Source organism: Phaethon lepturus, unplaced genomic scaffold (assembly GCF_000687285.1).
Source record: "Phaethon lepturus isolate BGI_N335 unplaced genomic scaffold, ASM68728v1 scaffold2385, whole genome shotgun sequence".
NCBI classification, from domain to species: domain Eukaryota; kingdom Metazoa; phylum Chordata; class Aves; order Phaethontiformes; family Phaethontidae; genus Phaethon; species Phaethon lepturus.
Genome location: NW_010542482.1, coordinates 44,756 through 61,937, shown reverse-complemented (window position 1 = coordinate 61,937; position 17,182 = coordinate 44,756). Strand labels below are relative to the sequence as shown.

At 37.1% G+C, this 17,182-nt stretch overlaps 1 protein-coding gene across 1 annotated transcript in view; it reads left to right on the top strand.

Moving 5' to 3' along the window:
• Positions 1 to 17,182, top strand: part of DNAH5 (dynein, axonemal, heavy chain 5) — a gene marked incomplete at its 5' end in the record, with an annotated part of 88,263 nt that overhangs the window by 29,323 nt on the left and 41,758 nt on the right. Inside the window, 9 exons of the mRNA XM_010288019.1 lie at positions 2,670 to 2,846; positions 3,338 to 3,542; positions 4,563 to 4,705; positions 5,449 to 5,583; positions 7,198 to 7,320; positions 8,355 to 8,568; positions 9,017 to 9,240; positions 10,807 to 11,002; positions 14,990 to 15,162. Of these exons, the coding sequence (XP_010286321.1) occupies positions 2,670 to 2,846; positions 3,338 to 3,542; positions 4,563 to 4,705; positions 5,449 to 5,583; positions 7,198 to 7,320; positions 8,355 to 8,568; positions 9,017 to 9,240; positions 10,807 to 11,002; positions 14,990 to 15,162 (1,590 nt within the window). The remainder of the gene's footprint in view (positions 1 to 2,669; positions 2,847 to 3,337; positions 3,543 to 4,562; positions 4,706 to 5,448; positions 5,584 to 7,197; positions 7,321 to 8,354; positions 8,569 to 9,016; positions 9,241 to 10,806; positions 11,003 to 14,989; positions 15,163 to 17,182) is intronic.

Below are 17,182 nucleotides of genomic sequence, written 5' to 3'. Positions count from 1 at the left end.
GAGGAGAAAGAGTGTGATTGTCATCTGAGACTCCCTCTTGTGATGGAGGCACCCATGTGCTGTGACTTGTTGCCTATGGAGGTTTGCTTGCTTGTGAAGGACTAAGGGTTGCTGCAGAGGGTTGTTACCACATTTCTCTAGTAGTGCCTACAGCCTTTGCCTTTTAGAGTGACAAATCATATGGAGCTGGCTGTTCATTCACAGCTTCTTAGCAACACTCGAGAATCATCATTAGTTAATTTGATAGTTTCTTTGCCAAGTCCAAAATGTTTGCATTCTTATTAGAAAAAAAAGTGTTTAATAATTTTCTGAAAAATTTGGCTGTTTTATTTTACCAATTTTACCGATGCAAATACATTCAGTCAACATGAGTACCTTGTGTATATTACTGCAAGGCTTTACTTTTTTTTTTTAAAACTAATATGGATGCTTGGGAAAGTGTAGGTGTAAATTATGCATCTAGGACAGTGCTCCCATGAGATTCCACTTGTGTTGTTCCTTTCTGTACTGACAGCACTGCATAGGGCCTACTGATGTTAGGTTCTCACAGCTCTGCCTCCTTGCATTGGTTAATTTGCAGACAACTTCTTGAATGTATCAGTTTAAATTGAGCTATAGATTCAGCTGCAAAGACAACAGAACCAAAGCAAAGCATTTTATTTTGCCTTATCAGTTGTGATTTACCTCCTCTCTTTAAAGTGATATGCAGACTAAATTTAGTTGTGTTGAAGTAAGTGTTGCATGAAAGTAGTTTCACTTAATCCATGATCATGCTTTTATTTTGGTGGTAGCAACAGTCAAAAGGAAGACAACAACAGTTTTTTGTTTTTTCCTTTTAGATAACACAAAACAAACTACGTTAATTTCAGCCATGAAACAACCCTTCCAACCTCCCTCCCTCTCCTGCCACAGAAATTGGCTGTCACATTGCAACCTATAGTTATTTATCATTTGAGCCAATAGCATTTATTTGGTTTTTTGCTTGGTTTGGTTTTGCTTCATAAATAAAATATATTGATGGCTCTTTCAGTACATCTCTCTTTATATCTATTTTGTAGTGCGCTATACTACATATTCCAGCAGATCAAGGTAGGTGTTAATCTCGCATTGTTCATTAAGGGTTTCCTTTTGTAATAGAATTAAATGGAATTTTCTTTCTTTAGTTCCTAATTCTTGGATGCTGAATGAAACATAGCATTTGTTGATATTTCAGAAGAACTTTGAAAAATAATTAAAACCAAATACGAATAGCTCAGGAAGTTCTATATATTTAGATTTACCATCCTTACAATTTATAAACAACTAAATATGGCAGCCTATTGGGATGCAATGTCATGACATAAGTGATTTCCAAATTCAGTGAAATAGATCTTAAACTTTTCATATTGCTATTCTTGTCTAAAATGCCTCCTAAGCAGCTTTTGCAAAGTGATCAAAGGTATTTGATCCACTACTCCTCAACCTTCTCCAAAGCAAAAACATCTTACCAACTTTTCTACTTACCCCTAATATTTTCTGAATAGCTAGTGAAGTTCCAGATACCTGTTTTAAGTAGTTCTGACATTTAATCTTTAGCACTTTGTTTTCCACCTTCCTGTTTCTAGAAATCTTTTTCATGTATCTACCTATTTGTAACTGGTCAAAGGTTTACTTACTTTGGACAGCAAGAGATAGAGTTTCAAAAGATTAGGAAAGTAGAAAAGAATTAGAGAAGCACAAGGTAGTTGAGATATAGAAGGCACCTCTGGAGATTGTGTAGTTGAACACACTTCACTCAGAGTCAACTAGAGCAGGTTGCTCAGGACTCTGTCCTGTTGAGTTTTGAGATGGAGACTCCATAAGCTCACTGAGAATCCTGTTCCAGTGTTTGACCACACTCACAACAACAACAAAGTTTTTCCTTATGTTTAAATGGAATTTATTAATTTCCATTTGTGACAAATTTTAGTTTGAGTTTTGGGGATGAATCTGCAAGTGTTTTTGCTGATGAATGTATTTTATGTAGGAAATAAGTTCATGGGATGCAAATGAGAAGAATAAGGTACAGATAAGCCACACAGATAAGAGGAAGCTTCTGGGTAACTCAAAGAAGCAGGTTACTACTTTGAGCTAAAGGCATCAAAGAACAAATCCTCTTCCATGATCTTGAGAAATAGGTATTTTTAATTAGGTTTTGTTTATCCAGCATTACAGATACTGAGATGCAGAATGAAAACACTCCACACACCAGCAGACATCCCCCACTAAAATCCTAACTTTTTTTCTGCAACGCCAGATGTTTCTGAGGTACCCTGTATCACTGCTAGAAACTAATGTTGTGCAGAGTAAATCAAGCTTGCATTCAGTATATGTGGTATTCTTTCTTTGCAGTGTTGTTGTGTACTTTAAACAGCCATTGTTATTAAAGAATATTTTAAAAGAATGATTTTTGTGCTGTTGAAAACTTCTAAGTTCTTTTTTCTCAGTAACCATGTTTAATGTCCAGTAGGAATTATGCATACTTTGGTAAAATTTGACCTTCTGCTGCCATACCCAACAGACAGGGAATCTGAGACCCCCAAAAAGAAATCAACTTTCCATGCTCGCCAGACCTTTTGAATTACTAGAGTTGGATTTACTGAGACTTGCATTGGGAACTAAATTTATTTTCTCACCATGCTTTGTAACAGGGATTTTTGAAAAGACGTTCCTTCCAAGAAGCTGAAATTCTACGTCAGCTGTATTCTTCGTCATTCCCAGACTTATACTGCTTCAGCATTCAGTCTCTGCAATGCAAGACTGAGATGTTGGAAGCTTTTGTGATTATGCAGAGCATTAATATGCTGCAAGGCCTTATCCCACCTAAGGTAAATTAGTGTGGATTTTTTTATATTTATTTAATCTAATGGAGATAATTTTAAGTCATGACGTTATGTAGAGAGGAGATACTTTGATGACATGGAATATTAATGAAGATGAGGGTTAGTAAGGAATACCTTCTTTTCCTTTAGAAAATAATAGCTAGGATGTGCCCTCTTTCACATTTAGATTTGATATTAAGCACTGACAAGTAGCATGCATCAGACAGCAGTTTTCCTTCAGGTTTTTTTGGGTGTTTTCTTATCAGGTTATAAACTTAGAACTTAAACAGATCAAATGCTGTAATGGGTGATTAAAAGTGATATTTACAGGGTGCTTTTCTGTATTTTGTGGCACACTCGATATTGATTCAATCTGTTCATTGAGAAAGGTGTCAGTAAATTTATACATGACTGAAGGCTTTTAACCTGATATTATTAGTGATTATCAAGTAGAGTTTTCACGCTATTGAAAATAAAAACCTAACTCAATCCTTCAGGAGCAAGGAGGGGAAATGACTCCAAAATACTTGGAAAGGCTGTACATCTTCTCTCTGATGTGGAGTGTAGGAGCATTACTAGAACTGGAAGACAGATGCAAAATGGAACACTGGCTTCGAAACCATGCAACAATAAAACTTGATCTTCCCTGTATCCCAGCAGGCAGTGAAGATACCATGTTTGATTATTATGTGGCATCTGACGGTTAGTAACCCAGCTGGGTGGTATGGGATAAAACTTAAAAGTAATTTTGAAGTTGCGCTTCTTTTAGAGAATTCAGAAGTTTTTTGTAGCTTACCTTCTTCTGTGTTCTGTAGCAAGTTTTGTTTTACAGCTACACTTTACTGGAGATGTTTTATACAGCTTTTTCTCTGTTTCCTGTGAGAAATCAGAATGTGGATATATTGTTACAGAAAGCTGCATGAACTTTGTGCCAATGAATTGTCAAGTTGTCGTGGTTTAGCCCCAGCCGGCAACTAAGCACCCTGCAGCCGCTCGCTCACTCCCCCTCCCGCAGTGGGACGGGGAAGAGAATTGGGAAAAAAAAACTCGTGGGTTGAGATAAACACGGTTTAATAGGACAGAAAGAAAGAAGGGAACAACAATAATAATACCAACAAAGGAATGTACAAGAACAAGTGATGCCCAATACAGCAATTGCTCACCACCCCGTGATCGACAGCCCGTCCCCGAGCAGCGATTTGCACCACCCGGCCAACTCCAGCTTATGTACTGGGCATGACGTCGTATGGTAGGGAATATCTCTTTGGCCAGTCTGGGTCAGCTGTCCCGGCTGTGGCCCCTCACAGCTCCCCGGCCCCCCCAGCCTGCTCGCTGGCAGGCCAGCACGAGAAGCTGGACTGTCCTTGACTGCTCAGCAACAACCCAAAACATCAGCACATTATCAACAGTTTCTCATCCCAAATCCAAAACACAGTCTCACACTGGCTTCTGCGAAGAAAACCACCTCTATCCTGGCTGAAACCAGGACACAAGTGAACAAGAATAGACAAACCTTGTCCTTGTCATAATTTATGTAGGAGAGGAATAAGATACAACTTGAAAGATTCTATGATTATATGATTCTATAATTTTGTTCTGAATTTACAGAGTGCGTTGCTATATATGAGACAGAGACACTGAGAGATGAGTCAACTCAATGGAAAATAAAAGAAGCGACAATGCCTTGTATTTCTAAAATATTAACAATTTCTTTCTTACTAGGTGAATGGATGCACTGGAATACACGTGTTGAAGAGTATGTATATCCCAGTAGCAGCACTCCGGAGTATGGTACCATTCTTGTGCCTAATGTTGACAATGTGAGAATGGATTTCCTTATTGAAACCATCGCGAAACAGGGCAAGGTACTTTTTCTGTATTCCACATCTAAATAGTAGTAACAATACACGTGATAAAGTTTTTGAATTAGAAGTGATATATATTATCTTATTGTAAAGGAATTTTAACATAAAATGGTGATTCCAGGAGCTACATTTATGTAAATTTTCATGAACTCCTGAATACTCGCTGCTTCCAGACTTTTTTGTCTTCCCCTCCCCATCCTTTCTATAGTGGAAATAACCATAATTACAGCTGAGATCAGGTCAGAACAGAAGCAATTTTTTCATGTAGCTGTTGGAGAGGGGGCAGCACACAGAGCAGCAGAGGACCAGACTCTGCTGATACAAATTCTGCTGACAAGTGGCAGTTACAGAGTTTATATACCTTTAGGTACATAAACACCTTCTTCACCAAAACTGGCAGGTAAGTAGGATATGGTAAAAAACATCAGCAATTGAAATTTTTCAGACACTGGGGCTCTATGGTACATCCTTTTTGAAATAATCAACTTTTATGAATAATTAATTCCTTTGTTAGTTAAATTGTGCTGATTGACATGACTATTTACTGCAAATATTTTTAAGTTGTGAGGCCTGCAAAAGTCTGCGAGACATTAACAATTTTGCTTCCACACATCCGTTGTTGAGAATTTACATTAACTTTTCTAGTTTCATTTCTGTTTAAAAGCTAAGTGGGATTGCTGAGGCTTTGCCAAGACACCCAGCTCTTGTGTTTCATCTTATTTCAATGTTGTCTTTGTCTCTAGGCTGTCCTACTAATTGGTGAGCAAGGAACTGCAAAGACAGTTATCATCAAAGGTTTTATGTCAAAATATAACCCTGAAAGCCATATGGCTAAGAGTTTGAATTTTTCATCTGCAACAACCCCATTAATTTTCCAGGTATAGTAGTCATTCGCTTTCTAATACAATGTGACTGAACTCAGAGATTTTTCTGAGAATTTGCCAGGAGGATGCTTCGAAAGTGGTTTATTTGTTTGAAAATGAGTGCAGAAACAAAAAAGCACCTGCTCAAAAGGACTGAGTATCCTAACACATGATTTAAAAGACTTCTGTATAAACCATGCTCCCTTCAACTTCTTTGGTAGTTATTGAGCTGTTCTTGTACTATTACAATAGCATGCATATTATTTACTTCATCACATTTAATGTTTTAATGTCAAATGTATCAGTTCTCACTAATTGGGTAGTGTTGTCAGTGACTTCCCTCAGATTTCACTAAAAGCCATGAGCAAAAGAAGTGCTACCCACAACAATCTGTCATAAAAAGTGTGCTGTCTGCAATTTATATTTCAGTAAATTAAATTACTCATTAAAAAAGTAACACATGCTGTGCAGCTGCTCTAGATTGAACTATGAATACTTAAATCCTGAACTGTGCTGCCTGTCCAAATTTCTACTGAGCTACTTTGAATTATTTCAAGTTTCTTTAATCTACTGGCAATTTGTATGGGACATATTTTTAATGCAGTTTGGTAAGCCAAGGTGAAACACTGTCTGTGCTGTAATCAGAAGTGGTGTCTATAAGCTTGATGCATCATCTATCATCTGGCGTTATAGCACAGTAGAAACTATTAACATGTTTAATATACAAGTATGTAATTTTGGTCTTATTTTCCTTAGTACTTTTTCCTGCTATTGATTGGGCTATAGAAACAAAAAGTAGTGTCAGTACACCTATTTTTGTAAAATAGATGTCAAGTTTATTGGTGATACATGATAGTCTGATGATCAAGACACCTGAAATAGATGTGCAAGTCTAACAGTAAAGTCTCTGATAACAATCTAGACCAAAGCTTTGTCTGTTACAACACATGTGCTTTTAAATTACTCTGACTTTCTAAAATCTTGGTCTGACTGATGCCGCTTGTGTATGAAGGCTTTCCAGGCTGCTGTAGAGGAGTCTAGGTACTATGTAAGAATGCAGATATTTAGATTTGCACTAAAGAATAACTATACATGGTTAAGTAAGCTTTAACTTGGCATAGAATAAATAAAAACTGGACATTAAGAACAATGGAGCGATGTGGGAAGAAAAGTAGTGGTAAGTCCACTATTAACGTTATTTCATCAAGTCTATTTATGTATGTGATTTTAATTATCATTGTATGCTTTTATGATTTCTGCTGGAAAGGTCTTCGAGAATCACATCTTTCAGATCTGACAGACTATTAGTTTAATCTTTATTGCTAGTAACCATCAATTTTGATGATAAATGAGTAAAATGAAAGAAAAGTTTGAAAAGGTTTCAAAATTATGAAACTCGTAGGCATGGTTGTCTACACTAGACATTTTTTATATCTGATACCAACCTAATGCTGTATAGCATGAGATTTCAGACGTTCTAGTTGAACTAGTGCAATTACCTCCAGCAGATGTGTTGTCTAAACCTTCCTCAGTAAAATTTGCTGTAACAAAACCATCAATATGTTTAAGCGATTGAATCATGTATGAAAGGAAGGGCTCTTTGTAACTATGCTAATTACTTTTTAACAGCGTACAATAGAAAGTTATGTGGACAAGCGCATGGGAACAACTTATGGTCCGCCTGCAGGCAAAAAGATGACGGTCTTCATTGATGATGTGAACATGCCCATAATAAATGAATGGGGAGATCAGGTTAGTTTGTAAAAGAGGAGAAAAGAAGGCAAAAAATATTTCTTTCTTTCCTCGCTACACTGTAAAACTGGCTTCTCAGTCAGGCAGTTGGGGGTAAATTTGATATGTAGTGCTTACTTTTTAAACAGTCTTTTTGAAGAACCCATCTAGTTTTATATTTTCATGAATTAATTGAAAATAAATGAATATACTGACTACAAGAAGCAGTTCAAGTACTCCTTAAAACATGCCTGTATAATTTTAACAATGTTTATTACCAACACTCATTTTTTAATTAAAAAAAAAATTAGGAAAAAACCTTTGGCACACAAATTGTGATAGAAAACTGTGTGTGTGGACAATAATTAAAATACTGTGAATACTGAGAGGTAGGAAGTGACGTCTCTGCTTTAGAAAACATGGAAGTCATCATTATGTACATTGGCAAGATTGCTCTGAATTATATTGCTTTGGAAACTAATGTTAGAATTTCTAGAAAAGTATAGTCATGTAATGTACTGTCTGTAGGATGTTTTCAGCTGGTAAAACAGAAAAGCAGGGGGTCCATTTCTGGCTAAGGAAAAGAATCTTGCATTCTTTTGTATGGTATTCTATGTTTGCAGCTTGAGAAACCATTTTTGTGATTGTTACACATGGAAATGTCATCAAAACTTGGTAGAAAATGAAACATGCAAAGATGCATCAGTTTGGGGTTGATTAGAACAAACTGGAAATTTGTGTTAAAAGGGAGAAGTATTTCCAATACAATAACATTGTACATCATGCAGCATTCAAATGGGAATGAATTGAAGTATGAAGTATTAATTCTAAGCTAGGTATTCCCCTCTACTCCCAGGATTTATGTCCGTAGATATTACCAGTGAAAAGGACAGTCTAAATACACTTATTCCTAGAAGTGCCTTTTTCTCCTGAAGCAAATAATTGGGGGGAGAAAATAATGGTATACTTATGTACTTGAAAGACCTAATAAAGAGTATGTGTTTCATTTATTTGTGTGTATAATATTCTGTTATCTAATACCTAGTTTTTTACAGGTCACTAATGAGATAGTTAGGCAGCTGATGGAGCAGAATGGACTGTATAACCTGGAAAAGCCTGGTGAATTTACCCACATTGTGGACATTCAATTTCTGGCTGCCATGATCCACCCTGGGGGAGGTCGCAATGACATTCCACAGAGGCTCAAGAGACAATTTTCTGTGTTCAACTGTACTCTGCCTTCTAATTCTTCCATTGACAAAATTTTTGGTAAAGGGAAATTAGCTTTGTATCCATCCCATGTTGAAAATTGTAGTTGAGTTTTCTTTATCCCTCTATTAGTCAACTTTACGATTAAAATTGAGGCTTAATCCCCCTCTGATTTGCTTACCAGCACATTTTCCTTCAGTAATCACTCACCACTTGCAATTTCATCAGTCTTCAAGTTTTTTAGGTCCAGTCCGATTTCTGAATCTGTTGGTTTACTAAGTGTTAGGAAGAATGGCATGAAGGCCATTCCTAATTTTAGTGACAGTTCTGGAGAGTTGCAAAGGTGCCACTGGTGCTAAGAATGAGTGACTAAAGACTAGACTTTCACAAATTACAGGGTCATATTAGTTTCAGAGAAGAGATTAGCTATTCAAAGGCTGTGGAAGCTATTTTGGTATACAAAATAGGAAAACCTAATGTAAATTTGGCGATTTTTTTGTTCTCCCAGGTGTAATTGGAGAAGGGCACTACTGTAGTGAGCGGGGATTTTCAGAAGATGTGACGAAAACAGTAGCCAAATTGGTCCCACTCACACGCAGGCTGTGGCAGATTACCAAGCTAAAAATGTTACCCACACCAGCCAAGTTCCATTATGTCTTCAACCTTCGAGACCTCTCAAGGATTTGGCAAGGAATGCTGAACACTACATCAGAAGTAATCAACGAACCACAGGTAAGTGCAGCACATCAGTGGCTTCCTTAGAGTTAGTGTTTAATTAGTGTATCAAAGAGGATGAAGAGTCCAACTTCTTAGCGTCTGAGTTTGCTTTAGAAAAATACCATTCTGATTAAAAAAGTTTTTCAGCATTTTTTTGTTCTGAGGCAAAATGTTTTAGTCCAGCTTTTACAGTGCCAACTGAAATGACAACTTTGTTTCATAACTATAACAAAAAATGCTTCTTTTGACAGGAGAGGATTTGCTTCTATCTGCTTGTTCTATTACTGACAAATCCTAGTTCATTTGAAAGAAGCGAGCAAGGAAAATTATGGGAAGCAATTAACTTATTTTAACCCAATGAAATTGTGTATATATTGATTAAAAAAATAAACAGCTCCCATCTCTCTACTAACATCTTGAGGTTTTCAGTCACTGCCTAATACCTATCTAACAAACGATTTCTATTTCTGGTTTATGGCTTAAAAGGAAGAAGTAGTAATGAGTGATAGTGACTGTTTTTTCCCATAACCCACCTTTCTTCCAGAAAGTCTCAATACTTTCTGCATCATTTATATTTTAATTATTTTAAGGAAAAGTCATTTAGTGTTTTGAGCACTGAAATATGGAGTGCTGGAACAGCAATATTTATGGTAATCATGGAAAATTTGTTATACAGTTGGGTTACATAATCACATCGTGTTTAACGTACTTTCCTGCTTGTTGAGTAAGCTCCTGAATCCTACATCTAAAATATAAATTTTAGAATTTATTTTAATTTCTGATGCTAAAAGTAAACAGCACTAAATTGATTAAATGTGTATATATATTGTTAATTAATGTCTTTTGAAGTGTAACAAACAACTGCTTAAAATCTGATTGTATAAATTTACGTATTAGTTCTGAGACACATAGTATGTGTCATTTGTACAAAGTGCTGTAGGCTCAAACAGGAGGTCTTCAAGGAGTGCTTGAAATTTTTTCTACTACTGTGTAGTAATAGTGTAGGAGCTAAACCCGTGCTGCTAGGATTAGGAACCTGACAGGTTTTTGTTCTCCATCCTATGACCAAACCAAAGGACTTCAAAGGTACATTGAATCTGGAGAGGCAATAATATAAACACTTACACTTTTTTTTCTCTAATTACTTTTGGTATAGTATTGGGAGTGACATCTGTGTTTGGCATGGAATTATTCATGCTATGATGCTATTATTTCCAGCCACCTTCTACTTAATGACCAGTTTAAAAAGTGCTTTATCAGTGCATCAACATGTGTTAACAGGTATGGATATAGTTTTAGGGCTTGGGAAATAAAATCTTAATGCAGTAAATATGCTCCAGTTTGGAATGCTAGATTAAGGCTTCTTGCACAGTTAACTGAGTATGAGCTTAAAATGCAGAATTAGAAGTTCAGGATATCTATCCTGAATAAACACCAAAATACTACTGGTTTTTTTTTTTTCCCAACGTTAATATGATTTTTAAATAAATGAGTAAACAAAAGCATTGCTTTTAAATTGGCATAGCTTTGTTGCAAGCCTAATCTGATTGAATTTTCTTTTTTTTTTTTTAATAAATATAGGTACTGATAAAACTGTGGAAGCATGAATGTAAGCATGTTATTGCTGATCGTTTCACAACCTCAGATGATGTAAACTGGTTTGATGCAGCTGTGGCAAAACTCATTGAGGAGGAATTCGAAGAAGCAAAAGCTTTGCTGGATCCTGAAATTGATGCATTCTTTGTTGACTTCTTAAGGGATGCACCTGAAAGAACTGGTAAAGAGGGACTCTGATAACCATGGAGATGGCAAGAGTAGGGAAGGGGATATGATAAAATAGGTATTAATAGAAACATGTTAAAAATGCATAGTAAGTTTATGCATCGACGGTGATTGTTCTGTCTAGTGACTTTGAAGGTAGTGTGTGTTACCAACTGTGGCACATCTTTATATTCATGGGATTTTTAAGTCTGTATTTATATCCAGGTTATCTGTATAGGAGAGCCTTGCTTCCATTTCCATCAATGTGGTAGATTGACAAACTGCCAAATGAGTCTATATTATTCTAAAATGATGAAAGAAGTGTGGTATGAATGACCTGAAGTGGTGGGGTTGTAATCCTAGATAAAGGATAGCACTCTAGCTATCATCCCCTAGAAACCTGGTAAAAGAATACTGCTCTGGGCTAATCCAGTGCTTAGGAAATAACTGGTACAGGATTTTGTAAAAATTCAGTATTATTTCAAACTCTTCTGAATGCTAGGTAAAACCTTTTGAATTATCCATATGGCTTATAACAATGCCTTTGTGTCTTTTAAAGAAAAAACGTGGTGTCACTGAGCTTGCTAAATGATCTGGGAAAATTTGTTAGTTGATGCAAAAGAACAGAAAGCAGTTGTTTGGGTTTTGGGGAAGGTCATTGTTTAACCCACTGGATGATTCTATTATGTGTGTTCATATCACTGTAATGATGGATAGTGGAGGCAATAAAGGGTTGGCATGAGTTGTCAATGCCATTTAAATCTCTTCTTATATAATTGAAGTAGTCAGAAGGCAGTGACAGAAGGAGAATAAGGGATAGGAAATGTTTGATTGGAAGGAATCAAATAGAAGTAAAAACCAAACTGGTGTGAGAAAGTAGTCAAATGCATTCTTAAATAACTTGCTAAACTGCAGCAATGTAGAGAGGACTGAAATGTGTCAGAATACATACTCAGAGTGTGAAGAATGACTTTTAATGTGAAAATTTGAATCCACACTAGAAACCATTATGTTGAACTGAAAAACAAATGCAAAAAGAAGCACGTGTTTCCCAAAATAACTTGCTTCCCGGAGACAGTTTAACTGTACCTATCCTGTAATGTGCCCTTTTAGTATGCAACTTTATCTAAACACAAAGTAGGAGGCCCAAATTTAGAAAAGGTATTTTTTGTTCTCAATATGTTTGCCAGAACCTTGAGAACCGCTTCCTGTTTTGGCTTTAAGTGGAAAGAATAACAAGTGTAATTTTGTTTTAATTTTCCTTTTAATGGAATTTAGTATTACCCATTATGATGGAAGTGTCAGAACAGGAACTGGATTTCTGAGCTCTTAAGTATATATTAAAAAAATACATCTAACATCAATTTCAAATAACCCTATGCTCAGGTTAGTGATATATTTACATATACTCCCTGTATCTCCTGGTTGTACAGTCCAACATATTTGTCCCTGAGAAAAATACACGAAGACTTGAGATGAAGTAGCTCAAACATCAGCTTTTAGATCTTAGCTTCACAGAAATTGTTAGTTGTGCTAGTGTTCTGGAGACCCTCAAACTGTTCAAAGGCATTCTTTATGAGTTGGTTTTGACATTGCTGTTTAGTACTTGTGATTCTGAATCCTGAGACTAGAGAAGAGTTTAAAATAATGTATTACACTAGCTGCCTCTGTAAATAATGTAAATATCTGCCCTTTCTTAGGTTTAGTACTTGATCATGCTATCTTTTGACATTAATATAAACCAGCAGGAACAGGATTAAGCTGATACAATTCTCTTAAATTGTTTAAAACTGTAAAGACATCACTACAGTTTAACTCCTTGCTATATTCCTTATTACTAGAATTACTTACTTCATTGATTTTTAATTCCACCAGTTAGAGATAATACTGTGAATAATATATTTCTTTGGTAAGTAAGAGGAGGCTTAGCAAAACCAATTGTTAACAATGACTGACCTATGGTAACTGGAAAAATATATCCTGCGGCATATAGGTCATGAAATCTTGAAACTAATGGAACTGGCTGTATGTAAATAAGAGCAAAATTGTATTGTGTCTACTGTTATTTTTTGAGGAAAACCAAACTGACCAAACAAAAAACACCATGGTGTCTGCTTGCTGGCACTCTTCCGAAGGAGGAAGTTATTTGCTGATGAAGTATGGGCTGGATGAACAGCAAGATGGGTTGAAAATTGGCTGAATGGCTAAGCCCAGAGGGTGGTGATCAATGGTGCAAAGTCTAGTTGGAGGCCAGCAACTAGTGGTGTACCCCAGGGGTCAATACTGGGTCCAGTCATCTTCAACATATTCATTAGTGATCGGGATGATGGGGCAGAGTGTACCCTCAGCAAGTTCTCAGATGACAGAAAACTGGGAGGAGTGGTTGGTACGCTAGAGAGTTGTGCTGCCATCCATAGGGACCTTGACAAGAACCTTATAAGGCTCAACAAAGGGAAGTGCAAAGTACTGTACCTCAGGAGGAAAGATCCCATCTGGTGGCCATCTGGAAGGAAGCTTTGCAGAAAAGGACCTGGGGGTGCTGGTGGGCACCAATAAGCCAGAACATAAGCCAGCGACGTGTCCTTGCAGGAAAAAAAGGCTAGTGGCATCCTGGGCTGCATTAGAAGAAATCTGCCAGCAGGTCAAGGGAGGTGATCCTTCCCCTTTATTCAGCACTGGTGAGGCCACATCTGGAGTACTATGTCTAAGTCTGGGCTTCCCAGTACAAGAAAGACATGGACACACTGGAGAGAGTCCAATGAAGGGTCACAAAGATGACTAAAGAGGACTAAAGGACTCTTCTACAAGGCAAGGCTGAGAGGGCTGGGATTGTTCAGCCTGGAGAAGAGAAGGCTCAGGGAGATCTCCTCAATTTCTTCACTGAGAGAGTGGTCAGGCATTGGAACAGGCTGCCCCGGGAGGTGGTGGAGTCGCCATCTCTGGAAGTGTTCAAAAAACGTGTGGATGTGGCACTTCAGGACATGGTTTAGGGGACATGGTGGTGCTGGATTAATGGTTGGACTTGATGATCTTGAAGGTCCTTTCCAACCTAGTGATTCTGTGATTCTGTGAAATACATGAAGGGAAGGTACAAAGAAGGCAGAGCCAGGCTGGTGACTGGTGACGGGACTAGAGGCAATGGCCACAAACCAAAACACAGGAGGCTCCTTCTGAACATCAGGAAGCACTTTTTTACTGTGAGGGTGACTGAGCACTGCCAGAAGCTGCCCAGAACAGTTGCGGAATCTCTCTCCTTGGAGATATTAATAAGCCATCTGGACAAGGTCCTGGGGAACTGGCTGTAGGTGGCGCTGCTTGAGCAGGCGGGTTGGACCAGATGACCTCCAGAGGTCCCTGCCAACCTGAACCTTTCTGTGATTTTATTTGCTGTGAGTAACCATTCTTACTAATGAAGGCATGTCACCTTTAAGCATGATTAATGCTTATAAATGGAAAGATGAGACAGCAGAACTATTTCTTCCTTTCCTTTGGATGGGGAAGAGTTGATAATTCCTTGTGGCTTTCAGACCACTTGATAAACCAATGGATGCCTTTTCACAGTGAATATAGTTTTTTTTGTTGTGGTAATTATTCATTTAACAGTAATTTTTTTTTACTAATGCAATGATTTAATCAACTTATAGTGTATTTCTTTTACAAAAAAGATTATTTGTAATTTTTAACTGCAATATTTATTTACCTTCATTCTCTGGTGCTACTTGCTTCTAGCATCTAAGTTAATTTCAGTTTTTTATCGTTTTTTTTTTTGAAAGAAGGCTCCTTAGTTTTTGCTGGTTTTTGAGAATTAAGCCGCAGAACTTACTATTGGTGTAGGCAGGGTATAGGCAGTGCTTTCATATGTACTTCTAATATGTAATATTATATATAATAAACCTAGTTCTGGGTGGTTAAAGAGAATTCTAATTACTTACACTTATTCCCACATTGAGCCTTCATCAATCATTTAAACTGCTAAGGTTTTGCTACTTGCTTTTTGTTCTAGGTGAAAAGTCAGAGGAGGTTAATTTAGATATTCCCAAAATCTATGAGCCAATTCACTCTTTTCATCAGCTACAGAAACGTTTAAATATGTTTTTACAAAAATACAATGAGAACATCCGTGGTACTGGAATGGACATGGTTTTCTTTGAGGATGCTATGATTCATTTAGTCAAGGTACAGTCTTACTGGATTGCCATTTGTTGTTGTTTCCTTATCCTCAGTGCCTATGAATGGAGGTATGCATGAATCAAGGTAAATTACTTCTAAAACTGAAGAAAGTAATTTATTGCTAGCAAATATTTTGTCCATCACTACATGACTAGGTATTAGAACTCAACTTTTCTGAAAATGCGCTGACTGGAACTATTCTTTTATATCTATCACTTACGTCTAGTGGGATCAGGGTCCTAAGTATTCTAACTCTAGCTCAACCTTTCTTCTTGTTAGTTCTTCTCAGAGCCCTTCCTTTCTTTGGAATGAGTCAAAGGAAATTCAGGTTAGGACATAATTGGTTGCTTATGAAGGAGTACGCACAGCAGAGTAGGAATAAATGTAGTCCAAACTACCTTTGTAGATCCACAGCATACTCACTTCTTTTAAAATTGCTTTGAATATGGATTGGAGCGGACCATAATTTTTAGCACAGCACAGCTTGATAGGATTGTCCACACAGAATAGGCTTCATACAAAGAAGATTAAAAAAAAAAAACAAACCCTAAAAACTCTACTGTTTCTCAGTTGCACAGTGAGGTTAGTTGTATTTGTTATCATAATTTATTAAGAACTGAATATTGGATTGTACCATCCTAACAAATAATATAATAAATATCAAAACAATTTAAATTTAATTATAGTTGTCAAACACTTGCAGTTTTCAAAATTTTGGGGTGGATTCTTGTCATTTCACAAAATTAGTCCTTTTGTTTTAAGTTCTTCCCTGCAAAACAGATGATGTTCTGCTATAGATTTATTTAGGAAAATTGTTAAATTACACTCACTAATACGTTTCTGGTTTATTCCTAGTAAAAAAATCTATATAAATTCAAGATCTAGCCCAAAATTCCCCCTCCCCTCCTGCCCCCAGAGCTACCTGTCATCAGGGATCTCTTCTTTGGGTAGCTAGATAGTAAATACCTGAAATGTTATCTTAACTTTCACTTGGATAAAATGAATGTATAGTGTTTCTCTGATCCCATATTCTTGAAAGCAGCATTTACAGCTGTGCAGGTCTGAGCTTTATGCATTAACTAGACTTGAGAGAGCTTCTAAGAGAAAGCTAAGTAAGCACAGTTAAGATGATACCTAATCTGAGCTGAGGTAATATGACTTAAATGACTTAAAGCTGAGGAGTATCTTAGAGAACAAAGCTTCCAATTTACAGCTTGTGTGCCTCTGCCTGGAAAAGATCCAGTAGCCATAACTGAAGTGATCAGCAATATTCCAAGGGTGGTGTGCAAATCTGTTTTTCTGTCTCTGGTTAAATACTAAGTATGCTTAGAGTAAACCTTCATACTTGATTTCATCTTTGGTTATAAAGCATTAACCTATGAAAAATGACAGGTACATTGCAATCCACATGTAAAATACATGGGTTTAACACTGCAGGAAATTGGCATGACTATTTTTAATAACTTGAAAATAAGTATGTTAGAGGAAAGGCAAGTAAATACATATCACAGGCTGCATATTGGCATGATGGAATTCCAGGGGCATCAGAGGGATGTTCAAGATAATAAAGAGAACAGGAGCCAATACGCTGTGTCATTGCTTGTGCAGAGGAGACTAGCTGCCAACCAGCTGGTTGGTACTACCTTGCCTTTGAGAGGCGAGTGGCTCCATGTCGTTCTGGAAGTTAATGTAAGCTCGTCTGTGTACTCTGAGTAACTGTCCATGTGCAGCTGACGGGGTGTGGAGCAAGTTTGTCTCCTGTGCTTAAGGGCATATTTTCTCAGGATCAAGTAACGTCTTCTACCTGTTTCCACATTTCTTAGCGCTGTTTTTTCGCTGTGGACAGTGGGACGAGTGCTGCATGCAATTCACAGTTAGTGTTGAAAATTTTTTTGCTCTGAATTGCATTGCACTGTCCTGAATTGAAGGGAAATGTGGAGTAGGAGGTAACTACTGCCTTTTGCTTTAAAAGATAAATATTGAAATGGGAAAGAAAGGGAGATCTACTTGGGAGATGTTCCACTGT